Raw genomic sequence first — 27,274 nt, 5'->3', positions numbered from 1 at the left:
CACCTTCCCAAGGCATCATTATTGGAGTAAATTCCCACCCTTACTCCACTAACCACTAACATCAACCCATTAACATAAGACTTTGGAGACTTAACATGTGAGCCGCTGGAGGACACCCACACTAATATTCAAACCACAAGCACCTGCTTTGGCTAATGGGATGTTCACAGAAGAGCTATAAAAGAGACTTTAAGTGTTCTTTTGGAGCTGGGTTGTCCAGTTAAATCATTCCATTCACTGTGAAAACATGCCACAAGCAACCCACTGGTCCAAGGAGCATACCTGCACCCAGCCTGCAACTGATAGCCAAGCTCAAATGAGTCCTTCTAGAATCAGCAGAGCTACCCTCACCAACCCGTACACATACGACCAAGCGTAAAAGACCACTCTTTGAAACCACAGGGTTTTATGGTGGTTTATTATGCAACATTATTGTGCATAATAGCTATACCACCTGAAAAATTAGTTTTATCAATTTAGATTTGTTTCTGTGATGATGAACTGAAGATTAGTGAATATCCAAAGTAAAGTTACTTGTCAATGTGAAGGATATATATGGAAACTACTGACCTAATTGTTTTTGACATTTCCCAATGTATACATATGAAACTTGTCTCATTTGCGGGGGTGAGGGGGAAGGATCCTGCCTGGGAGGGCATTAATGCTTCACAAAAGGTCTTCCATGCCCTGGAAATTGCGATAAAATACTGAAGTATGGAAGACATTTGGTGTGTTCCTTTAAAAATAACTTCTTGTACGACAGCTGCTCTGTTTTCTCCCAGGGGAAGTATTTCCCATGCAAAATTTGCATTTTGCAGAACAGTTGGTTGTGTGAGCCTTCTGTCTCTGCAAATGAGTTACAATTATGATAAAGTGCAGGTACATGGAGCTGCATTTTAAAGAGCTTTCTAGGGGTTAGAAAAACCTCAGTATCCACCTTCAAACACTGGAAACCTCAAAGGGGTTATCGGAAGGATTCAGTTTGGTAGAGCCAAGTACAAAAATACAGAAAAATGTGTTTTGTATCAAAGTTGTCATGTTTGGTGAAGATGAAAGACAGAAGACAGTTCTCAGGTTTTAATGAGCCAAGGAATTGTGATTCGGCAGTTCTGGGGTGGGGCCCAAGATGCTGAATTTCAACAAGCTCCCCGAGGATGCCAGTGCCACAGTCTACACTTCGAGTAGCCACGTTAAACAGCATTCCTCAAGGGGTTCACTGGAAGATCAAGGCTCAGTAACCACAAGGGTGACCCATCCATTGATGCCTCATTTGTGACTTTCCTGTCTTTATTTTCTCACACACCCTTCCCCTCAGCTTGTATGCTGGGACTCCTTCCCAAATGAACAACTCAACTCAGAGTCTGCCACGGGGGAAACTCAGAACTGAGATACCCCTTGAGTGTCGCACATGTGTTTGCATGTCTTTCTGAGGAGCTTTGTTCCATGTGTCCTGCACAGAATGGCACACAGCAGGTGTCTGAAATCCATTTGTCTCACCTAGGCAGCTGTAGTGGTCCTGGCTCTAGGCTGTGGCTGTGTATGTCCATGACACTGAATTTAAGCTCCTGTACAACGAGGGAGGGAGCAGACCCTCTCATGCCAATCCCAGGGGTTGGGGGTGAGTCTGCCCCCAACATTGAAGTGTGTAGGAAGAATCCCAACCCAAGATGGAGACCAGGGGGCTCCATTAAACCTCTATTTCTCCCTCATCCCTGGGCAACCTCAGATGGCAATGAATGATTTAGGCACCTGCCCTCCAGAGTCCTCTACAAGCCCATGTATTCAGACTCTCATTGGCCCCAGTGATACATCATATCATGCTATGCCACTTAAAATGCCATCACTGGGCTACAAGTTAACACACAGTTCTTGGGGCTGGTATTGTGACACAACAGGGTAAGCTAGCAACTGTGATGCTGGCATTCTATGTGAGCAATGGTTCAACTCCTGGCTACTCCAGTTCCAATCCAGCTCCTTGCTAGTGCAGCTGGGAAAGCACTGGAAGATGGTCCAAGTGCTTGAGCCCCTGCACCCACATGGGAGACCTGGATGGAGTTCCTGGCTTCAGCTGCTGTGGCCATTTGGGGAATTAACCAGCAGATGGAAGACTTCCTTCCCTCCTTCCCTCCCTCCCTGCCTCTGTCTCTCTCCAACTCTGTCTTTCAAATAAATAGAATTAATCTTAAAAAAAAAAAAAAATCCATGGGATGGCACTGTGTGGCAGAAAATATTGCCAGCTGTGATGCCGGCACCACATAGGGGCATTGGTTCAAGTCCTGGTTTCTCCACTTCCAATCCAGAACCCTGCTAGGGGCCTGGGAGAAGCAGCTTGGGCCCCTGCACCCATAAGGGGGACCTGGATGGAGTTCTTGGCTCCTGGCTTTGGCCAGGCCCAACCAGGCTCAGCTACTCCACTGTGGCCATGTGGGGAGTGAACCAGTAGATGGAAAATCTCTGTGTCTTTCCCTCTCCCTCTGTAACTTTGACTTTAAAATAAATAAATTTTTTTTAAAAAAATTCCTCACCACAGAGGACAGACAACATAACATCTCCAAAGGAGGGGGAGAAACATTCAGTTCTCGCATCCCATCACCCTCTCCTGCCATCCTTGTTCAGCTGTAGAGAGTTCAAGATGCTCTTTATAAATATATATATTTATTTATTTATATAGTATTTAAATATATATATTGAAAGGCAGAGCTAGACAGAAATCGTCCATCCACTGGTTCACTCCCCAGATGACTGTAATGACCAGGGCTGGTCTAGACTGAAGCCAGGAGCATCTTCCAGGTCTCCCATGTGGGTGCAGGGAACCTAAGGACTTGGGCCATCCTCCATCACTTTCCAAGGGGCACCAGCAGGGAGTTGGATCAGAAGTGGAGCAGCCAAGACTTGAACTGGTGCCCATATGGGATCCTGGCACTGTAGGCAGTGGCTTTAACCTGTTATGCCACAATACAGGTCCCTAGATGCTTTTTAAATTGATTTCCTGGACCACAGTCCATGTGTCCAACCTGACCCATCTTTTCTCTGAATGAATCCCTTTTCCTTCCTTCCTTCTCCTTTAAAAAACTTGGGGAATCCCAAAAGTTAGAGCAAGTTTTCAAAGAAGGGGGCAGACTAGACACAAGTACAGAAGATGGCCCACTGGGGCAGATGAAATAAAATATTATATACATATTTATACGAGTACTGAATTTTTACCTTCAATTAAGTTTCACCAATGTTAGCAATATGTACAGTTAAGAGTGCACATAAATTATTTATAAATGAATGTATGTATTTTGGAGGTACACTGACACACGGCTTTTACTGATGAAATGTGGCTAAAAAGATTTGGAGACTACCAACCAGTTAGAAATCCTAGCAAGTTTCTGGTGACTAAAATTCCCCTCCAGGTAGTCCCCACCTACCCCTGTTGTGGGCAGCGCTAGCTCCCGAGACCTGACACAATGCTTAGAGGTGGGGAGGTAACTGACAGCCCGACCTACTGGTGCCCCTCGTGGAGAAACAGGGTCCTGGGTGTGTGCAGCTTCATCCCTTTGGTTGGTCTTGTCTGTCTGCCTTGATTTCCTCCCCTGCCCAGGGACAGTGCCCACTTACTGTCCAACTAAACTGAAATTCAGGCTATTGATGCTCAGCAATGGGCACCTTAAGATGCAGGGTTTCCCATCCAGTTGCCTGGTGGCTTACTCAAAGGGACCAAAGTTAAGTCTTTCGCTGGTGGCATTCTCAGGTACGTAAATCAGCTAAAAGCCTTCTGTTATCTCCAGTTCTGCTTCCCATTGTGTTCATGGTGTCCAAAGAGAGCCAGCAAGGCTGTGGCAGAAACTTCCAGGCCCAGCATCTTGACAGCCTCTGTAGTCTACAGGTGCAGGAAATGGGTGATGAGCATCCTGCACGTTTACCGCTCTCAAGTCTTCCACAAGTTCAGTCTGTACTCTCCTACAGTCAGGACACTTGGCGTGCCCTTGGTGCCTCCCAGATGGCCCCTCCAGCTTTGCCAAGGACTGAGCCTTGCACTTGCTCAGGAAGGTACGACAGCCAGCTGCTTCTCTCCGTGCTGCATCCTATGACAAGGAGCAGTGCTGGCTCAGAGGCCGGCTGTGCTACAACCATGAAGTGTGAGGAGACCGGATGATAGGGTGTGTAATCACTGTCCTCGTTCCCCGAACGCCACCTTAATTACTTAAGTGAAAATAAAAGGGCTGTTTGTTAGCCTGTGGTCATAGTACATGTTTTCTATCGCACTTCTAACTTCAACATGCCCTTTCCTGTTTTCTTGTAATGTAATAATTGGCACTTTCAGAGCCTGTCCTTTGTGATTTAGTCTCTCTGCTATTTCATTCACTTCATGACAAACCGCTGGAAAATCACAATGAAGACGTTTAAGGCTGGTCTTCTAAAAGGGAAGGCTCAGGGCCAGCGCTGTGGCATGATGGGTAAAGCCGCTGCCTGCGATGCCTGCATCCCATAAGGGTACCGGTTTGAGTCCTAGCTGCTCCACTTCTGATTCAGATCCACGCTAATGTACATGGGAAAGCCGTGGAAAATGACCCAAGTGTCTGGACTCCTGCTATCCACATGGAGACCTGGATGAAGTTCTTGGCTGCTGGCTTTGGCCTGCCCCAACCCTGGCTGTTGCAGGCATTTGAGGAATGAACCAGAGGATGGAAGCTGCTTAACCCATAATGCCATCATGTCGGCTCCTCAAGTACCCTTGAAGAATCCCTCAAGTCCTTCCTTGAGGGCACTAACCCCACTCATGATGGAGCCCTTATGACCCAATCGCTTTCTAAACCCTCTATCTTGTAATACCATTGCACTTGAGATAAGCGTCCAGGAAAATTTTGGAAAAACAGAAGCATTCAAAGTATAGCACAACGTAACCACATAACAGTGGGAAATCCAACTTACACGTCCCTGTCTTCAAAAATCTGGGTGGCGGAGTGGCAACTTACGCTGTGCCCGGCAAAATGGAGCTCGAGGCCATGAGCAGATACACCAGCCCAGTGAACCCAGCTGTCTTCCCTCATCTGACTGTTGTGCTTTTGGCCATTGGCATGTTCTTCACCGCCTGGTTCTTCGTCTATGAGGTCACGTCCACCAAGTACACTCAGGACATCTACAAAGAGCTCCTCATCTCCTTGGTGGCTTCGCTCTTCATGGGCTTTGGAGTCCTCTTCCTCCTGCTGTGGGTTGGCATCTATGTATGAGCTCCAAGGGTACCAGCCAGGCGGCTTCCCGGAACCTCCACTTTTGTAAAAAAAAAATTTTTTACTGTTGCTGGAAGCATCCCACCTGCTCTCACAATAAAGGCAGATGTGTGACACACAAAAAAAAAAAAAAAAAAAAAAAAAGTCTTCTCTGTCCGCTCTCACCATTGGGCTCTCATATAGTATCAGCCTCCTGGTGTTCCCTGCGTCTCCCCTCTGGCCTCCTTCCTGACACCTGGCCCTCAGACAAAACACAGAACATTGCATCCGTGTCCCACCTTCTGACCCCCACGCTCCCCAAGGGGTTTATCTAGACAGTTCATCACCTGAGCACACTTCTGGGACCCGATATTAAGGATTATTTTCCACCTAGTTGCATGAATAACTCTTTCATCTTCACAAGAGAGCATTTTTCTCCCATTTATCACCATCTATCATTTATGTGCATGTCTGGATTGATGCATTGCATTTTATCTTTACTCTGTGAACAACAGGAAGCCACTGAAAACCTTACGAGGGGAGTAACCTGATCAGATTTGTGGCATTGTTTTTTCATCCCTCTGACTTACAGCAGGACAAGAGAGTGTCAGTAGACGACTCAGGAGACACCCCTCCTGTTGAAACAGTCAATGCAATCGGCACTTCGCTCAGGAGGCTCCCTTACAGAAAGAGTCAAGAAAACTGTGATTAAGGCGATGAAGAAGGAAAATTTTGATGGATCCAAGAGACATTTTTTGAGGCAAAATTGGATTTAGAAATTCACCAGATATGAATCGTGAGAAAGACTGATGTATGAAGGATGCACTGAGGGGCGAGTATTGTGGTGTGGCGAGTCAAGCCACTCCCTGCAGTGCCGGCATCCCATGGATACCAGTTCAAGTCTCAGATGCTCCACTTCTGATCCAGCTCTCTGCTAATGCTCCTGGGAAAGCAGCAGAAGATGGCACAAGTGCTTGGGCCCCTGCATCCACACTGGATACCTGGATAAAACTCCAGGCTCCTACCTTCAGCCTGACTTAGCCTCTGCTCATTTGGAGAGTGAACCAGCAAATTGAAGATCTGTTCCTTTGTGTCGCTCCCTCCCTCTCTCTGTAACTCTGCCTTTCAAATAAACAAAATGGAGGAAGAAGAGGAGGAAGAGGACCACGGTGGTGGTGGAGGAGGAACTTGAAGGTGTGCCCATGGATGAGAGGGGCAGCATCAGACTTGGACATCGAGAAGGAGAAGCAGACACCTGAAACAAGGAAGCTTAGGAAGGAAGAAGTGACTGAAGAGCTGAGGGCTCAGACTGTGTGAACAGATTCCAGCAACCAATACTGTAACAGAACAACAAGGCTGAGCAGAATACAGACTAAAAAGATCAGTGTTTGGTCACATGGAGTCTAGGGAACTCTGGGAAGATCCTGATGGAGCCAGCAATGTGTATACTATAAACACACACTTGTTCACTAAAATCAGCAACAGGTGCACAATGTCTACTGTTAGCTAGGCATGGTATCTGGCACTGGATATACTCCTGCCTTCTGGAAGCTTGTGGTCTAAGAAGGGAGATGAGACAGAATTAAGTAAGGCTGGCATGCTCTGTACAGAAACACAGTCAAGACTGGGCAGTCATATCGTCCAGAGATAGGCTCAGAGGGTTAAAGTTCTGTATCACGTGTGTCAAGACCTCATCTCTAGATTTCCCTACATTCTTCCAGCTCTGCTTCATAGTGACTTCTGTTTCTTTATTTCTCCTGCTGATGAATTTGGGTTTGGGAGTCTGTTCCTGCTGTGAAAAAATGGTGTATTCCCCTTTGATCTTGAGAATCTATAGTAGGCCGGTGCCGTGGCTCAACAGGCTAATCCTCCGCCTTGCGGCGCCGGCACACCGGGTTCTAGTCCCAGTCGGGGCACCGGATTCTATCCCAGTTGCCCCTCTTCCAGGCCAGCTCTCTGCTGTGGCCAGGGAGTGCAGTGGAGGATGGCCCAAGTCCTTGGGCCCTGCACCCCATGGGAGACCAGGAGAAGCACCTGGCTCCTGGCTTCGGATCAGCGCGATGCACCGGCCACAGTGCGCCGGCCACAGCGGCCACTGGAGGGTGAACCAACGGCAAAAAGGATGACCTTTCTGTCTATCTCACTATCCACTCTGCCTGTCAAAAAAAAAAAAAAGAGAATCTATAGTATAACTTGAACCTCCTAATTACACAGCTTAAGGGAGGATGAAGAGGGCTTTCTAAGAATATGTATACCAGGGGCTAGTGTTGTGGCACAACAGGTTAAGCTACAGCATGTAGCACTGGCATCCCATATCAGAGTGCCAGTTCAAGTCCTGGAAACTGCATTTTCAATCTAGCTTCCTGCTAACATGCTTGGGAAGGCAACAGATGACGGCTCAAGTGCTTCAGCCCCTGCCACCTATGTGGGAGATCTGCATGGAGATCCTTCAGCCTGGCCAAATCCTGGTGTTAACAGACATTCTATAATAGCAGATGTAAGATACGTAGGTAGGTAGATAGGTGGGTAGGTCGATTGATCTCCACTCCCCAACCCCGTCACCATTTCAAATAAAATTTTTTAAAAGAATACAGATGCCAGCTCCTTCACTTCTTCCCAAATTCTAGCATTTCACACAATTTTGTTCCCTAACCACCTCCCCACACAGGCCCAGAGCAAGAGTGAGGCTGAAAGCAGAAGTTAGGAACTGGAAGCAGATTCAGAGGCCAATCAGAAAGAGCAGACTGGAGGGAAGAGTATGTGGAGAGCCCCCAGGTTTCCTCTCAGGACTGCTGTGTCAGCATCAGTTCTACTTGCTGAAAGGGTGGAATGAATTTAGGAAGAGAAGTGCTTTGTTGCTTTACCTGATTTTGCTATCTCTGTGCTGTTTAACTGGCTAGCTTAAAGACGCCTACAGTTATCAAAGGTGTGGTACTCTTGCCATTCTTGGTATCTCAGCGCCCCAGTCATACACCTCACCTGTATGCCTGTGCTGTACAACCTGGTGACGGAGTTTACAGCTACCAATTTATGTTTTCACAACATCCCAGCTCAGGCATGAAGACAAATCTCGTTCCATCTGTTTTTTCTGCTAATGGGTCAGTGATGTCCCCAAAGTGAATTATAGGAACTGCATGGAAAGTGATGTGTTCATGTTAAAAAGCCAGGTTTGGGTTTTGTGACTGGGTAGTTAGCACAGATGCACAACCATTTCTGAGAGGGTGAAGGTCTTCATTCTTTATTGCTTGTAAGGAAAAGCCACACGACTCCCCTTCTGCAGTTACCCTGAGAAATACAACTGAGAAATCGCCTGTTCAGTCACTGAGGTGCTTTACTTATACTGGAATTAAACCCCAAGAAGCAAAGGCTTGGCCCTCCAAGCTCACTGCTATTACCGACAGCTCTGCACATTGCCTTGTGTCTGTTAAGGAGTGCTACTATTGAAAAGGCCTCATAGTCGAAAGAAATCAGCCTGAGCTAAACTGAAGTGCAGATTTCCTTGTATTTCATCTGTTTTCCCACCTTCTCTCCAAGGTCCTCCCGTAGTTCATGGCTGAATGGACCTGTTTACAAAACTGATCTCTGCTTCCCTTCCTCAAAGACCTTTTGATGCAGAAGAGCTTCTTCTCCATTCTTTTTTTACCTAATGCGAAGGCAAGTTATAAACCATTTCCTTCTTGCTGTGACCAAAAGTAACCCAAGAGGAAATTATCCAAGGCTCTCCATGGTCTCATGAATGCCTGGAAATAGGGACCAACTCTATGCTGGCTCTGTCCTCCTCATCCTGACCCTGTGGTGCTACTGAGCACAACAGTGATATTGTCAGGCCACCAAGTTCAATGGTCCTGTGCCGGTGGCTGCTTCTCCGAAAGCCAGTCTCTGGGCTGCATGTTCCCTCTCTTGGCTTCCAAGACTCCACCACCTCCTGACTTCCCTCCTGTCTTAATGATTACACTGGCACAGATTAGACAGACAAGGAGACAGCAAGCATTCGAAACAGGGTGACCAATGATTATGGAAGAAAACCAAGAAAGGATGACACCATTCAAGTCATGTCATTTGGACAAACATGGAGACAGTGCAGTAACACACAGATCAAGCAGACTTGGCTGAGAGTAGTTTTGGTGTAACACTGCAGGTGGAAGCCGTTTGATGGGGTTGGGAAGAGACAGGTCACAATCAAGAAGACACGGTGACTGCAGATGACTCTTTGAAAGAGGAGCAGAGAAATAAGTCCTGAAATGACAAAGACATAAGATCAAAAGAAATTTTTGCTTTTTTTTTTTTTAAGATAGAATATTCTAGAAAATATTTGCGTCTTGATGTAACTGTATTAATAACTGTAATATTAAAGAGAGGGAGAGGGGCCAGTGCTATGGTACAGCAGGTTAACGCTCTGGCCTGAAGCGTCAGGTTCCCATATGGGCGCCAATTTGAGGCCCGGCTGCTCCACTTCTGAACCAGCTCTCTGCTGTGGCCTGGGACAGCAGTAGGAGATGGCCCAGGTCCTTGGGCTCCTGCACCTGCATGGAAGACCCAGAAGAAGTTCCTGGCTCCTGGCTCCTGGCTCTGGATCAGTGCAGCTCCAGCCACTGCGGCCATTTGGGGAGTGAACCAGCAGATGGAAGACACCTCTCTCTCTGCCTCTCCTTCTCTCTCTGTGTAATTCTGACTTTCAAATAAATAAATAATTAAAAATCTTTAAGAAAAAAAAAAGGGGGGGGGGAGATATAGATGAGAGAGAGCAAGCGAGCAGATGCTTACAGGATCAGCATCTTTGAGACGACAAAGAGGAAAACTGACATTTCCTGCACTGCAAGCAAATGCCAAGGCAGAGGAAGGGCCAGACCTGCAGGAAGATTTGGAGATTTGGTGCCTGGATCAGTTCATTTCCACCTGATTTTCTTCTTTCTTCTCAAGAAATATGAGCAAGGTCACTGGCTGAGCAGAAACATGGTGGTGGTGGTGGGGAGTTTGGAGTGTGAGGAGAGAGAAGATGTGTGAGACCATCACTGTGGAGTGAGAAGATCATTCATTCTAGGAAGTGTGGTAGGAAGTGCAGCATTTATGGCTCATTTGAGACTTGTGGTCCTGGGCGTAAAATGAGTCTCAGTAATAGCAGGAGTACTGCATGGGAAGCACCTTGCATAGAACTGGCACATAACAGATAGTAAAAGCAAACTGTTACTATTCTGCCATACGACTACTTCTTTACTATTTGCTTGGATCGGAGCCAATCTCATCAAAAAAGAGCCTGAATTTTAGGTAAGGTTCCACCAGTTTTATAAATCCACTAAACACAGAAATTATTTTCAAAACTGTAAGATCAAATTCCAGTCTTGAAAATGTACCCAGTATCTAAAACTGATCAAATACAAAGTGCATGATATCCATTAACTAAAATTGTATGAGGACATAGTGCCAGTTGTCTACATTGCAACATGCTGTTACTAGAGTTTGGGCAACCCTGGAATGCAAAGGCATGGTTGGTCTGGTATTACATAGCAAGGTGGGCAGACTATTATATGGTATACTGAATATTTTTTCAAACAGTGACTCAGAAGAGTAGCAGAATCAGTAAAGTAGCTCATATTAAAAGTGAGCTAAAGGGGCTGGTGCCGTGGCACACTAGGTTATCCTCCGCCTGCAGCACCAGCATCCAATATGGGTGCCGGTTCTAGTCCTGGCTGCTCCTCTTCCAGTACACTCTCTGCTGTGGCCTGGGATAGCAGTGGAAGATGGCCCAAGTGCTTGGGCCCCTGCACCTGCATGGGAGACCTGGAAGAAGCTCCTGGCTCCTGGCTTCGGATTGGCACAGCTCCAGCTGTTGTAGCCATTTGGAAAGTGAACCAACCAATGGAAGGAAGACCTTTCTCTCTGTCTCTCTCACTGTCTGTAACTCTACCTGTCAAATTAATTAACTAATTAATTAATTTTTTAAAAAAAGTGAGCTAAAGGAGGCCTGCACTATGGCGCAGCGGGTTAAAGCCCTGACTTGAAGCGCCAGCATCCCACATGGGCGCCAGTTTGAGTCCCGGCTGCTCCTCTTCCGATCCAGCTTTCTGCTGTGGACTGGGAGAACGGTAGAAGATGGCCCCTGCACCCATGTGGGAGACCCAGAAGAAGCTCCTGGCTGCGGAATAGCTCTGCTCTGGCCATTGAAGCCATCTGGAGAATGAACCAGGGGATGGAAGACCTCTCTCTCTGGCTCTACCTACCTCTGTAACTCTTTTAAATAAATAAATAAATAAATAAATAAATAAGAGTTAAAAAGAGAATTCAGGGAAACTATTATCACAGTGAGAATATCAGCATAAATTTAAGATCTGGAAACGCCACTGCTCTGTCCCTGAATAAAAGGCACCAAGCTGACACTTCCAGAAGACAGCTTGACATGCAGCTCCAACTCACACTGGGGAACAGCATGCTGAGAGCAGAACTCGGTGATCAATTAAAATCAAATGCTGTTTTGCATTTACTGAGATGACCTTAAAGCTTGAGTCACTGACTGAAGTATTAGAGGAAGAAAGGATCCATCTTTTCACAATGTAGTAGTGTCTCACATCTGCAATTAGATAAGTTACAGCCTCAACTTCTCAAATGTGCACGAGGCAAGTGTTTGGCCTCATGGTTAAGACACTTGAGATGCCCTCATCCTGTTTCAGAGTGCCTCAGTTTGAGTCCCAGCTCCACTCTTGATTCCAGATTCCTGCTAATGCCAATCCTGGGAGGTGACAGTAATGCCTCAAGTAGTTGGATTCATGCCACCCACATGGGACATCTGGGTTGTGTCCCTAGCTCCCAGCTTTGGCCTGGCCCACCATGAGGCATTTAGGTAATGAACCAGTGGATGGGAGCTTGCTCTCTCTATATATCTGTCTCTGTCTCTCTCTCTTTCTTCCTTTCAAATAAATAAATATTTTTAAACCAAGAATAGAAGTTTTGTTTAGAATATCCTCAGAGTTGTGAAACCATCATCACAATTTTAGACCATTATTATCACCCTAAAAAGAAACCACATCCCCTTTAGCAGTCACTCCCCAGTTCCATTAAACCATTACCTGCACAATTCATATCAGTGAAATCATGCAATGTGCCATCTTTTATGATTAGATCCGTCTACTTAGCATCCTATTTCCAAAGTTCATCCATGTTGTAGTGTACATCTGCCTTAATTTTTTTCTAAAGTGCATTCATTTTTCTCTACTTCAAATATAAGGGTAGGACACAGGCTTCCACCTACTGGTTCACTCCCCCAAATGACCACAACAGACAGGGCTGGACCAGACTGAAGCCAGGAGCCCAAAACTCCATCCTCGTCTCCCATATGCGTGGCAGGGGCCAAAGCACTTGAGCCATCATCCACTGCCTTCCCAGGCACATTATAGAAAGCTGGATTGGAAACAGAGTAACAGAGTTGAACTAGCATTCTGATATGGGATGCAGGCATGCCAAATGGGGTCTTAATCTGTTGTACTGCAATGCCTACCCCTAGTTATAATATAACGTATAAAGGTATAATGTACAAAGGTATTTTAAAAGGTTCATGGAAAATGGAATTAACAGTTGTTTACTGGTGCAAAAAATCCTGAATTCCATGTACAGTTTTTCTACAGTATGTATTTTATAAACTCTGAAAGACAGAGTGACAGAAAAAGTAGAGAGAGAGAAAGAGAGAAAGACTGAGAGAGAGAATATGATTTTCCATTTTCTAGTTTGCTTTCCAAGTGTCCACAATAGCCAGGGCTGGCCAGGTTGAAGCCAGGAGCCAGGAACTCAATCTGGATGTCCTATGTGGGTGGCAGGAACCCAAGTCCTTGGGCCATCATCCACTGCCTCCCAGGCACATTAGCAGGAAGCTGAACCAGGTACTGCGAGATTGGGTGCAGGTGTACAAAAAGCAGCCTAACCTGCTGTGCCATGATGCCCTCCCCATATAAACTTTTTGTTTGTTTTTGACAGGCAGAGTGGACAGTGAGAGACAGAGACAAAGAAAAAGGTCTTCCTTTTGCCATTGGTTCACCCTCCAATGGCTGCCACGGCCAGCACGCTGCGACCAGCCCACCGCGCTGATCCGAAGCCAGGAGCCAGGTGCTTATCCTGGTCTCCCATGCGGGTGCAGGGCCCAAGCACTTGGGCCATCCTCCACTGCACTCCCGGGCCACAGCAGAGAGCTGGCCTGGAAGAGGGGCAACCGGGACAGAATCCGGCGCCCCGACCAGGACTAGAACCCAGTGTGCTGGCGCCGCAGGTGGAGGATTAGCCTAATGAGCCATGGCGCCGGCTCCCATATAAACTTTTAAGACCCCTCACATGTGTGGATTTCTAAAAAGTTTTACACCACAATAAACTTATCTTTAAATTCCATTTTTCCATGAAATTTTTGAAGGACCCTTGTATGTATCACACTTGTTCACTCATTCATCAGTTGATGGAATCTGGGGTTGTTTCTATTTTTGTGTATTATAAATAATGTGGTTATGAACATTCATGGACAAGTTTTGCAAGCACCCACGTTTTCCTTTCCCTTAGGGGTACATACCTTGGTGTAGAACTGCCGGCCCATGTAACTGTCAGGAACTGACAGGCTGTTCTCTAAAGAGGCTGCGGCATTCTCACACTTCCACCAGCAGCAAGCATACAAACATTTCAATTTCCCCACATCCTCACATCCTTATCAACACTTGCTATTTTCTGTCTTTCTCATTGCAACCATCCCAGTAGGTGTGAATGACTCTGATTTGGATTTGCATTTCCCTGAGAGCTAATGGCACTGAACATCTTCCCGTGCACCTATTGGCAACTGAGTATCTTTTTTTGGAGAAACATTTATTTAAATTCCCTTTATTTACTTGAGAGGTAGAGCTAGAGCAAACAAGCGAGACAATGCTAGACGAAAGAGAGAGCTCTCTTCTATTGGTTCACTCTCCAAATGCTGACAACAGCTCCCAAATGGGGCAAAAGACCTACGCCAGGAGCTCAATCTGGGTCTCCCACATGAGTGGCAGTAGTCCAACTATTTGAGCCCTCACATTGCCTCCCAGGGTGATCAGTGGCAGGAAGCTGAATGAGGGTCAGAGCTGGGTATCAAACCCAGGAACTCTGAAGTGTAACCCGGGCATGCTAAATGGTGTCTTAACTCCTGGAACAAATGCCCACTCCTGAATTCTCTGCTTATTTCATAATTGGGCTATGTGGGTTTTTTTTTTTTAATTTATTTATTTATTTTGACAGGCAGAGTGGATAGTGAGAGAGACAGAGAGAAAGGTCTTCCCTTTTGCCGTTGGTTCACCCTCCAATGGCCGCTGCGGCCAGCGCATTGCGCTGATCCGAAGCCAGGAGCCAGGTGCTTCCCCCGGTCTCCCATGCGGGTGCAGGGCCCAAGCACTTGGGCCATCCTCCACTGCCTTCCCGGGCCATAGCAGAGAGCTGGCCTGGAAGAGGGGCAACCAGGATAGAATCCGGCGCGCCAACCGGGACTAGAACCCGGTGTGCCGGCGCCACAAGGCGGAGGATTAGCCTGTTAAGCCACGGCGCCGGCCTATGTGGGTTTTTTAATTATTGAGTTATATTAGTTCTTTATGTATTCTGGACACAACTTTCTTATCAAATATAATTTGCAAATATTTTATCCAATTCTGTAGTTCTTTTACTTTCGTGATGTTAACTTTTTAAAATCTGTATTTATTTTCATCTACTTGGAGGTGGGGAGAGATCAGTCGTCAACCACTGACTGACTTCCCCCCAAATACCCACAATAGATAGAGCTGGACTAGGCTGAAGCCAGAAAGCTTGGAACTCTATCTGCGTCTCCCACACAAGTGGCAGGCGCCCAAGCACCTGAGCCACTGTCTACTGCCTCCCAGGATGTCCTAGCAGGAAACTGGACTAGAAACTTGGAGAAGCTGGGACTCAAACCAGCACTCTGATACATGAGGCGAGTGTCTAAAGCTGAAGTTCAGCCCACTGTGCCACAATGCTTCGCTTTGCTCTACTGCTTTAGCTTTGGTGTTCTATCTAAGAAACCACTGCCTATTCCAAGGTTTCAACGATTTTAATCTATGCTTATTTCCTAACAGTTTTACAGCTTCAGCTCTTACATGGAGGTTCATGGCCCATTTTGAGTAATGTTTTGTCTATGGTGTGAGGTTGTGGTTCAGTTTCATTCTTTTTTTTTAAGTTTTTAAGGATTTTATTCAGTGAGAGAAATGCACAGGCAAGCAGAGGCTTTAATAGGGGAGGAAGAAGTCTAGAAGCTAAGCTGGGTCCATGCCAGGCAGAGAGCAGGCTGGCTGCATGTGGAGCAAGCACACCGGCAGGAGAACAGAGATCGGGCAGAGGCCGGTAGTCCTCGCACCCAGAGGCGCGGTGCAACAAGGGCTCCATTTCATTCTTTACGTGTTGATATTGCCCCAGCACCACTGGTTGGAAAGCCTATTCTTTCCTCTTTATACTGTCTCGTCACCCTTGTCAAAATTGAAATGTAAGGGTTTATTTCTGAACTCTCAGCTCTATTCTACCGACCTGTATTTCTGTCTTTATGATTGTACACATTCTTGTCTACGGTAGTAAGCTTTGAAATCAGGGAGAACGCATCTACCAGCTTTCCTCTTCTTTTTTCAAGACGTTCAGTTTGGCTGTGTTGGGTGTCCTATATTGCCCTGAGAATTTTTGAATCAACTTCCATTGTCTGCAAAGAATGGAGCAGGGGTTGTGGTAGGGACTATGTTGCACAGGTAAACGGACTCAGAAGCTACTGACCATATCAAGTCTGTGACACAGGAACATGGGATGTCTTTCCGCTTCTTAAATCAATTTCACCCATTTCTTTCTAGAACATTTTGTAGTTTTAAGTTTTGCAATTATTTTGTTAAATTTATTCCTAAGTATTTCATTACTTTTGATACTTGTGTAAACCATTTCGTGGATGTCATATTTTAGCACTACTGAATAAGCTGAGAAGCTTTTCATCTTCTATTTTTTGAAACATTTTACATGCATCAGATCTTTAACCTTTGATGTGTCTGAGTGTGGAAGGATTTGGGCCAGGTCCCCTTTTTCAGGAAAGGATATTTTCCTATGCTCTACTTCTTTATAAATCAATTATAAAAATTTATGGAAAATCATCCTTTGCATTTAGATGTTTTGAATTTAGTCCTAAGAATGCAAGTAAAGAATTCTTATCATTTTTAGAACAGTATATTATATATATATATCAATAATTCCTCCTTATTATTAAGGTTATACTTATAAGCCACTCTCTTTTCTTGATCAGTTGCCAAAATATTGTCTAAAAGTATTTTAAAGACCAAAAATTGTTCTCTTGTCAATGAATTACACTGAACACTACTCTTGTTTTTTATAACTTTTTAATACTTACTTTTGTTTTTGTTTTTCTTTCATATTCTTTGGACTTGCTCTTTTTCTAACTGCTGAATTAAAAATACAACCCATTTATTTTCCATATTTTCTTATAAATACAAGTACAAACTTCTCCCTAACACTGCTTTGGCTACATTTTCTAAATCTGGATCTGTAGTTCTTTCATTTTTAAATTAATTTTTTAGGGATGGGTGCTGTGGCGTAGCGGGTAAAGCCACTGCCTGTGGTGCTGGCGTCCCATATGGGTGCTGGTTCAAGACTCAGATGCTCCACTTCTGATCCAGCTCTCTGCTATCATCTTAGAAAATGACCCAGGTGCTTGGGCCCCTGCATCCATGTGAGAGACCCAGAAGAAGCTCCTGGCTCCTGGCTTCGGATCGGCCCAGCTCCGGCTGTTGCAGCCATTTGGGGAGGGAATGAGTGGATGGAAGATCCCTCTCTCTCTCTGCCTTTGCCTTTCTGTAACTCTGCTTTTCAAATAAATAAATAAAGCTTTTAAAAATAAATAAATTTTAATGGTTTATAATCTCAATTTTGATTTGCAGTTTAACAATTCAGGAAAAGTACATAAGTCTAAAAATTTTCAAGTAATAATTCTCTGTAGCTCTTTTTTTAAATTAATAACTGGTTGAATTCCAGTCGATCTGTCCTACATGATTTCTGTATTTTAAGTTTTACGGGAGATTCTCTTCATGAAATAACTGTGATCAATTTTTAGCATGCCATGGATATTTGAAAACAACTGGTATGCTCTGCACTGCATGTGTGTAGTGGACCATGCATACTGTATAATAAAAAAGCCTTTCGCCTGGGAGACCAAAGATGGCTCAATAGGGGAAAAGACGTACTGATTCTGACCACAGGAAGAGAACAGAACTGCATTCCCAGAGGACATCTGGAGAGGAGTTTGCAGTGGAAATTCTACAAAACCAACAGAGAGAGCATGGAGCAGCAGGGACACTGCAACCACGAAGCAGAGACTGCAAGGCGACTCCTGCACCCAGAGGCTGAAGGGTTACCACCTTCTTGGAGCAAGGCCCTGGCAGCCAGCAGGGAGGAAACGCTACCTTAATAAGGCAAATAGAGGCTGCTGTGGCCAGCACACAACTGGGGGATTTTATCAGAGGCATAAATCCATGGTCCCCAGGGACTTTGATTCTGGCCTGGAGAAAGGGGGGTGGGGTGGGGAGGAGGGGGTGGGCAGGGCGCCCACACAGGCCTGTGAAGTACTCCCTTCTGCTCTCTCCACTAAGGGCCCAGACTCGACTGGCCAAGGCAGAGCATGAACCAACCTCTAGCAGTTAAGCAGCTCTCTCTGAGAACACCACAGCTCTTTCCAGGGATGGGGGAGACTTGTGGGACTGAGGATGGATCCCCTGCACACTGTGACTGTGGGAGATCTGCACCCTGCGACTATGAAGCAGGGCATGTGATAAGGTGTGGCTGGGTCTTTGGGAAGTCACTGTATCTGGGTCCAGAAGCTCAGAGTTCTGCACTTGCACAGAGGGGCACTCAGATTCTTTGTGCAGATGGTGTGCCAGCACGGAGGAGGGACCTGGGCACTGTGGGCTCCACCTCGGTGGTTGGTTCACCTTGACAGAGAGGGGCTGATGCTGTGATCCTGCCAGCTGATGCAGTCACACACTCCCTCCTGCTGATGATAGAGCACATCTACCATGCCCAACCTGGGTGTCACCTGCGACCCTGGCCCCACCCCGTGCACTGGCCCGAGCTCCCTGCCCCACCCAGCACATGCCTCTGGAAAGCCACTCCACTAAGTCACAGAGGGGTATTTCAATAAGAAGAACTGTCAGAGGAGAAAACCAACAACTGTTTCCACAAACGCCTAAAAATAAATGTAGGAATACGAGAAGCAAGAACAAGGAAGACAAGATGACTCCCCAGAAGGAACACAACGACACTGCAACACTAGAATGCGAAGATAAGGAGACTGATGGAATGCTGAACAGGAATTCAAAACAATGGTCACAGGATTTCTCAAAAATACAGAAAAACAAATATGTAAGATAAAGAAATCCACAGATGAGGTGGATGAAAAATTCTGCCAAGCAATGGAGACAGTGAAGAAAAATCAAAAATAACAGAAATATGAAATACAGGGGAAAGCCTTAACAACAGAGTTGGTGAGACAGAAGAAAGAAATACCTAGGCTAACATACAAATCTTTCGAAATACTCAGAACAAAAAAAAACAAAAACAAAAAAAAAAAAAAAAGAAGGAATTAAACTGAAAATAGAGTTTGAGATTTATGGAATACTACCAAACAACCAAACATACATGTCGTAGGAATTTCTAAAGGCGTGGAAATACAGAATGGATTAGAAAATCTATTCAGTGCAATAATAGCAGAAAACTTCCCTAATTTGGAGAAAGATAGGAACATCCAAGTACACAAAGCACATAGAACTCCTACTGACAAGTAAAAATCTTAACCAAGACATATTATAGTCAAACTTGCAACAGTAAACCCTAACAAAAAATTCTAAAATGTGAACTTGAGAAATGCCAGAAAAACTTCAAAGGATCTCCAGTTAGATAAACAGCTGATTTCTCATTAGAAACTCTACAGGCTAGGAGAGAATGAACAGACATAACCCAGCTCCTAAAATAAAGAAAACTGTGAACCCAGAATACTGCAGCCAGCAAAGCTCTCATTTATAAATGGAGGTGAAATAAACAAATTCCAAGAACAAAAGAAATTGAAAGGATTTGTCACCATTCATCCAGCCTTACAAATAATACTTAAGGATGTTCTACACTCAGAAACAGAGAAAGCAAGCCAACATCATGAAGGAATGTGAAGGCAGAAAATCTGGTAAAGCTACAAAGGAGATCCAAAACAAATGGTAGGACTACTTATGGAAAAAAGACAGGACCAAGTTGCTAGTTATCAATAATAATTTTTAATGTAAATGGCCTGAATTCTCCAATTACAAGATACAGACTGGCTGAATGGATTAAAAAATAAGACCTGTATGTTTGCTGCCTACAAGAAACACACCCCCCCCCCCAACAAAGAGACACACAGACTGAAAGTGAAAGGATGGAAAAAGATATTCCATACTAATGGAAACCAAAAAGAAGTACCGATCAGACAAAATGGACTTTAACACAAAACCTGGTAAGAGAGACAGAGAAAGGCCATTAGCAAGGAGCTGGATCAGAAGAGGAGCAGCCAAAACATGAACCATCACCCGTATGGGGTGCTCGCATCACAGGTGACAGTTAACCCAGCTACACTGCAAAGCTGGCCCCTAGCTATATGCTTTTTAAATCAGCTGAAAGGTGCCCTGTCTCATGGGGCTGTTAGTGTAATACTTGACTTCATTTTTAAAACAAATTACTAGAAGGAGATACAAAATGGCTGAATAGGGTACAGCCACTCTAACTTAAGCTGCTCTGGGATATGAAAAGATCAGAGGAAGTACTAACTATCCAAGGGTCTTACTGATGGAAGTTTTCTGTGAAGAAGTGAAAAACAAAAACAAAGCAAAACAAAACAAAACAAAAAAAAAACAAAAACCCACGGTAGACTCCATGGAACAAGAGAGAAGAATGAGACACTGCAGCAGCCAGCCATGTAGCTCAGCCAGCCACCGTCTACGAGCCTTCTTCTTACCATGTCAAGGCAGGAAAAAACTGCTGTGTGCCCCGCCACTCACCGCTTTAGCTGAAAGGGCATTCCACAGTCACCACTGACTTTTATGTCAGCCTGCAGAGCTGACTGGGGCCTGAGCAACTGCTGGGTTTGGAGCAGAGAGGCCCCTTGCTTCCTTCCCCTCCTCCACTCCTGCACAGTGCCATACCTGGCAGCATAAAGCCACACAGTGTGCCTCTGTCCTCCTGCCAGCATCACAGTCAGAGTTTGGGCAACGTGTGGGGCAATGGACAGTTCCCCTGCAGCCTGCAATGTGGGAGTTTAGGGGCATGAGCACTCTACATTAGCTCCTGGGGGTTAACACCAGAAGCATCCCATTAAAAAAAACGGACTCCCACCGTGGGAGATCTGGGTAATGAGGCCACCCCGCAACACCAAGACTGTAACAATCCATTCTAAACTTCTCAGTGCCACTGGAATCTATTTGGTGGACACAGGGAAGTACCTACCTGAATTCTACCTTTCTGGACCCCTACCCTCCAGAGTAAAATCTCCTGTTTACCTTATAGTCACCCTGTAGGATTGGAACAGGGTGCAGTTCACATCCCCTTGCCCTAGGATAAGCCCCAGCACAACTGGAACTCCCTAGCAGGACCTGAGGGAGGCCCCATTCAGATCACAAAGTCCTAGAGCTTCAGCAGTTGCTACCACAAACTCCAGCATCACTCAGGCTTGCCAGTGGGACATGCTGCAGCCACCCTTGTCTTGCTCAACACCAAGAACAAGGCCCTGGCTAGCATATTCACTAGAGAGACAGACAAAGAGCTCTCTACAGACCAAAAGATACACATCCAAGGAAACACTTACTCAAAGTCACACTTCTATCCCTACAAACTGCATATCTGCCCACTGTGTCACTTACAGACACACCTGACACTGATGAAAAGAAATCACTCAGAGACTACACTCCTGGGCTCACCAAGAACCAACGCCAAAGCAGGAAGCCAAGTGATGTCTTCCAGCTAAAAGATAAACTCTTTTACAATAAAAACTTTTCCATGAAGCAGGGACAAATGGGGCAGTGCTGTGGCGTAGCGGGTAAAGCCATGCCTGCAGTACTGACTGGCATTCCATCTGGACGCCGGTTGAAGTGCCAGCTGCTCCACTTCCAATCCAACTCTCTGCTGTGGCTTGGGAAAGCAGCAGAAGATGGTCCAAGTCCCTGGGCATCTGCACCCATGTGAGAGATCTGGAGAAAGCTCCTGACCCCTGGCTTCAGATCAGTGCAGCTCCAGCCATTGCGGCCACTTGAGGACTGAACCAGTGGATGGAAGATCTCTCTCTGTGCCTCTGCCTCTGCCTCTCTGTAAATCTTCCTTTCAAATAAGTAAATAAATCTTTAAAACAGGGACGAATACAGCAGATGGGAAGACATCAATGGAGAGACACAGGAGACAAACTATCATGATGCACCAAAAAGAACACAATACTCCAGAATTAGATCCTGAACCGAAGAAAATCTATGAAATGAGACAGAGAACTCAAAACGATTCTAAGAAAGCTCAATGAGATGTCAGGGAATGCAGATAGACAGATTAGGGAAATGAGGAAACCAGTGAATTACCCCGATGAAAATATTACTAAGGAGACAGAACTCATCAAGAAGAACCAAATAGAAATGTTGGAGATTAAATCTTCAATCAGTGAAGTAAAAAATAGGATTGAGAGATTTAACAGCAGAATAGATCAGAAAGAATTTCTGACCTCAATGACAAAAATTTTGAAATAACCCAATTAGAGGAAAATAGAGAAAAAAACTAAAAATAAAGAAAGTCTACACGAATTATGGGATACCATTAAGTGAATAAATATCCATATTATAGATATTTCCAAAGGAAAAGAAAAGGGAAAAGGCACTGAGAACCTGTAAGTAAAATAGGTGAAAACTTCCAGGTCTTGAGACATGGAGATCCAGATACAAGAAGCTCAGAGGACTGCAAGCAGACCCTACCAAAAAAGGTCTCCACCAAGGCATACTGTTGTCAAATTGTCAAAAGAGAGAATCCTAAAGATTGCAAGTGAGATCGCTGGGAGATCTACAAGATGGCGAATAGTGAGATAGCGCACTTATAGTCTGGGAAAAGATAGTTTAATAAATAGTAGAGATACTGTAGTCTCAGGGAAGAGTTAGGGAAGAAACTGCAGAGGAAACTCTTCCAGAACTAGTGGGACATGGTGGACCTACGTGGAGGGCACAGGTGCCCACAGCTCGGGACCCCAGTCACCGAGTCTATGCACCAGCGCTAGAAAGGGAGGTGAGGCGAAACTTCAGTAGCCCAAGACACTGGTAGAAAAGTGGCAGGAAGAACATAGAGGGAATGAGGCTTGAAGCCCCGTGGGGGAAAGTTCACCAGCCTAACTAGAGGAGAGAAAAAATAATAATAATAAAAGGGACTGGTATGGACACGATTCCCTCTCTCCAATCACCTTACAAAGGTGGGGGAAAACAACACAGCAGGCGCCATTTTGGACATACATACTAGCTGCATCAGCTCAGGGCCGTGCCCGCCCTCAGCCCAGCAGAAAAACCTGACTCTGGTGGGGAGAAATAACAGGAGGTTAAGACCTAGTGAATGTGTGGAGCTTATGAACTGGGACTGTGAAAAAAAAAAAAAAACTGAGGGTGTATGGGAGAAATCACGGTGTGCCTGAGACGTGAGTACTCTTGGTAACCTTGGGAACCTGATGAGAGACATTGCAGGGGAATCTGAGCTTACACTGAGGACTGCACAGATCCTTTGTGTGGTCCTTGGGACAGAGCAGATGAATATTATACAACTGGGGCTAGCAATCAGGTACTGACTGCCATCAAGGAGAATAGCTCAGCTGAGTGGAATTACTTCCCTTCTGAATAAAAAGAGAGAGAGAGAGAGAGAGAGAGAGAGAGAGAGAGAGATTGACTGATTACCACGCCAAACCTGGATGTGTCACCTTTGGCACACCCTTAACCCTGAAGAAATGAACAGAGCTCTCTGGCCACACCCACCACAAGCCTCTACAGATTCACCAAAAGCAGACAGTCCACCTAATTTAGGGTCGTAGGATAATGAGAAAAGCCACCACCATGAGGGAAAAAAAAAAGAAGAAGAAACAACCAAAGAATATCTCCACAATGCCAAACAACAAACACAGAAACTGAGGAAACAAGAACAAGGAAAACATTATGACGCCCCCAAATGAACATTACACTCCAATACAAGATTATGAAGATGATGAGATAGAAGAAATGCAAGATACTGATTTCAAAAATTTATGATAAGAACATTTAGAAGTTATCAAAAACAAATTCATGAACTACAGAAATCCATACTGGACAGGACAGAAAATCTCTCCTGTGAAAATGAAATTTTCAGGAGGAATCAAAATGAAATGAGAAATTTAGTAGAACATGAAATTAAGATATCGAAAAGAAATCAAAATGAAATGAAGAATTCAATGGAACAAATGACAAACGCATTTGAGAGCCTTAAAAACAGAATCAGTGAGATAAAAGAGAGAATATCGGACTTAGAACACAGAGCACAGGAAAGTATACAGTCAAACAAAAGAAGAGAAGAGGAAATTAGAAATCTAAAAAATATTGTTGGGAATCTACAGAATACTACCAAAACCCAGCATTCAGGTTCTATGAGTTCCTGAAGGCATGGAGAGAGAAAAAAGATTAGAAGGCCTTTTTAGTGAAATACTAACAGAAACTTCCAAGGTTTGGAGAAGGACAGAGACATCCAAGTACAGGAAGCACACTGAACCCCCAATAAACGTGGCCAAAAGAGATCCTCACCACGACACATTGTAATCAAGCTCATCACAGTGAAACATAAAGATTCTAAAATGTGCAACGTCAGATTACTCCAGAGGATCTTCAATTACTCACAGCAGACTTCTCATCAGAAACCCTACAGGCTAGGAGGGAATGGCGAGATATAGCCCAAGTGCTAAGAGAAAAAAACTGCCAGCCCAGAATATTACATCCTGCAAAGCTCTCATTTGTGAATGAAGGTGAAATAAAGACCTTTCACAGCAAACAGAAATTGAAAGAATTTGTTGCCACTCATCCAGCCCGGCAAAAGATGCTTAAGGATGTGTTACACACAGAAACACAGAAACACGGCCATCAATACAAAAGAAGGTAAAGGAAGAAAACCTCCCAGTAAAAGATCACAGGAAGTTCAAAGCATATATCAGAAATATCTTTGGGAAAATGGCAGGGCAAAGTCACTACTTATCAACAGTCAAATTGAATGTTAATGGCCTCAACTCTCCAGTTAAAAGACATAGACTGGCTGAATGGATTAAGGAACAACACCCATCTATTTGCTGCTTACAAGAAACACATCTTTCCAACAAAGATGCATGCAGACTGAAAGTAAAAGGTTGGGAAAAGATATTCCATGCCAACAGAAACCAAAAAAGAGCTGGCGTAGCCATCTTAATATCTGACAAAATAAACTTTAACACAAAAACTGTTAAAGAGAGGCAAGGAGGGGCACTATATAATGATTAAGGGATCAATTCAACAGTAAATGTAACTATTACAAATGTATATGCACCTAATTACAGGGCACCAGTTTATTTAAAAGATATGTTAAGGGACTTAAAGGGAGACTTAGACTCCAATAAAATAGTATTGGGGGACTTCAATACTGCACTCTCAGAAATAGACAGATCAACAGGACAGAAGATCAACAAGGAGACAGCAGATTTAAATGACACTATAGCCCAAATGGATCTAACAGATATCTACAGAACTTTTCATCCTACACATAAAGAATTTACATTCTTCTCAGCAGTACATGGAACCTACTCTACGACTGACCACATACCAGGACATAAAGCAAGCCTCAGCAAATTCAAAAGAACTGGAATCATACCATTCAACTTCTCAGACCACAGTGGAATGAAGCTGGAAATTAGCAACTCAGGAATCCCTAGAGCATATGTAAACACATGGAGACTAAACAACATGCTCCTGAATGAACACTGGGTCATAGAAAAAAATCAAAAGAGAAATCAAAAACTTTCTGGAAGTAAATGAGGATAACAACACAACATATCAAAACTTATGGGATACAGTAAAAAAAAGTGTTAAGAGAAAGTTTATAGCAATAGGTGCCTACATCAAGAAATTGGAAAAGCACCAAATAAATGAGCTTTCAATGCATCTCAAGGATCCAGAAAAACTGCAGCAAACCAGACCCAAAACTAGAAGGAGAAGAAATAAGAGAAGAAATCAACAGGATTGAATCCAAAAAAACATTGCAAAAAATCAGCCAAACGAGGAGCTGGTTTTTTGAAAAAATAAACAAAATTGACACCCCATTGGCCCAACTAACTAAAAAAAGAAGAGAAAAGACTCAAATCAATACAATCAGAGATGAAAAAGGGAATGTAACAACAGACATCACAGAAATAAAAAGAATCATCAGAAATTACTACAAGGACTTGTATGCCAGCAAACAGGGAAATCTATCAGAAATGGATAGATTCTGGACACATGCAACCTACCCAAATTGAACCAGGAAGACAAACAAAAACTAAACAGACCCATAACTGAGACAGGAATTAAATCAGTAATAAAGGCCCTCCCAAGAAAGAAAAGCCCAGGACCAGATGGATTCACTGCTGAATTCTACCAGACATTCTTCTCAAACTACTCAGAAAAATCAAAAAAGAGGGAATCCTCCCAAATTCTTTCTATGAAGCCAACATCACCTTAATTCTTAAACCTGAAAAAGATGCAGCATTGAAAGAGAATTACAGACCAATATCCCTGATGAACATAGATGCAAAAACCCTCAATAAAATTCTGGACAATAAAATGCAACAACACATCAGAAATATCATCCACCCAGACCAATTGGGATTTATCCCTGGTATGCAGGGATGGTTCAACATTCGCAAATCAATCAATGTGATACACCACATTAACAGGCTGCAGAAGAAAAACCATATGATTATCTCAATTGATGCAGAGAAAGCATTTAATAAAATATAACACCCTTTCAAGATGAAAACTCTAAGCAAATTGGGTATAGAAGCAACATTCCTCAATATAATCAAAACAATTTATGAAAAACCCACGGCCAACATCCTATTGAATGGGGAAAAGTTGGAAGCATTTCCACTGAGATCTGGTACCAGACAGGGATGCCCACTCTCACCACTGAAATTCAATATAGTTCTAGAAGTTTTAGAAAGAGCTATTAGGCAAGAAAAAGAAATTAAAGGGATACAAATTGAAAAGGAAGAAATCAAACTATCCCTCTTTCAAGATGATATGATTCTTTATTTAGCGGATCCAAAGAACTCTACTAAGAGACTACTGGAACTCATCTAAGAGTTTGGCAAAGTAGCAGGCTATAAAATCAATGCACAAAAATCAACAGCCTTTGTATACACAGGCAATGCCACGGCTGAGAAAGAACTGCTAATATCAATCCCATTCACAATAGCTACAAAAACAATCAAATACCTTGGAATAAACTTAACCAAGGACGTTAAAGATCTCTACGATGAGAATTACAAAATCTTAAAGAAAGAAATAGAAGAGGATACCAAAAAATGAAAAAATCTTCTATTTTTGGAAAATTGGAAGAATCAATATCATCAAAATGTCCATTCTCCCAAAAGCAATTTATAGATTCAATGTGATACCAATCAAAATACCAAAGACATTCTTCTCAGATCTGGAAAAAATGATGCTGAAATTCATATGGAGATGCAGGAGACCTCGAATAGCTAAAGCAATCTTGTACAACAAGAACAAAGCCAGAGGCATCAAAATGCCAGATTTCAGGACATACTACAGGGCAGTTGTAATCAAAACAGCATGGTACTGGTACAGAAACAGATGGATAGACCAATGGAACAGACTAGAAACACCAGAAATCAATCCAAACATCTACAGCCAACTTATATTGGATCAAGAATCCAAAACCAATTCCTGGAGCAAGGACAGTCTATTCAATAAATGGTGCTGGGAAAACTGGATTTCCACATGCTGAAGCATGAAGCAAGA

General features: G+C 44.1%; 1 protein-coding gene and 1 long non-coding RNA gene across 2 annotated transcripts in view; one reads left to right on the top strand and one right to left on the bottom strand.

The window, feature by feature from the left end:
* The window catches only part of LOC133766860 (uncharacterized), a 185,525-nt gene that overhangs the window by 10,435 nt on the left and 147,816 nt on the right, over positions 1 to 27,274 (bottom strand). The window lies entirely within an intron of this gene.
* On the top strand, positions 4,947 to 5,325 carry LOC133766453 (transmembrane protein 258). The gene has a single exon (XM_062200123.1). The coding sequence runs from the start codon at positions 4,977 to 4,979 to the stop codon at positions 5,214 to 5,216; it is 240 nt and encodes a 79-aa protein (XP_062056107.1). The 5' UTR covers positions 4,947 to 4,976; the 3' UTR covers positions 5,217 to 5,325.

This window comes from Lepus europaeus, chromosome 9, assembly GCF_033115175.1.
Source record: "Lepus europaeus isolate LE1 chromosome 9, mLepTim1.pri, whole genome shotgun sequence".
Classification (NCBI taxonomy): Eukaryota; Metazoa; Chordata; class Mammalia; order Lagomorpha; family Leporidae; genus Lepus; species Lepus europaeus.
The sequence above is the reverse complement of the archived record's forward strand: the minus strand, read 5'-3'. Positions and strand labels throughout refer to the sequence as shown.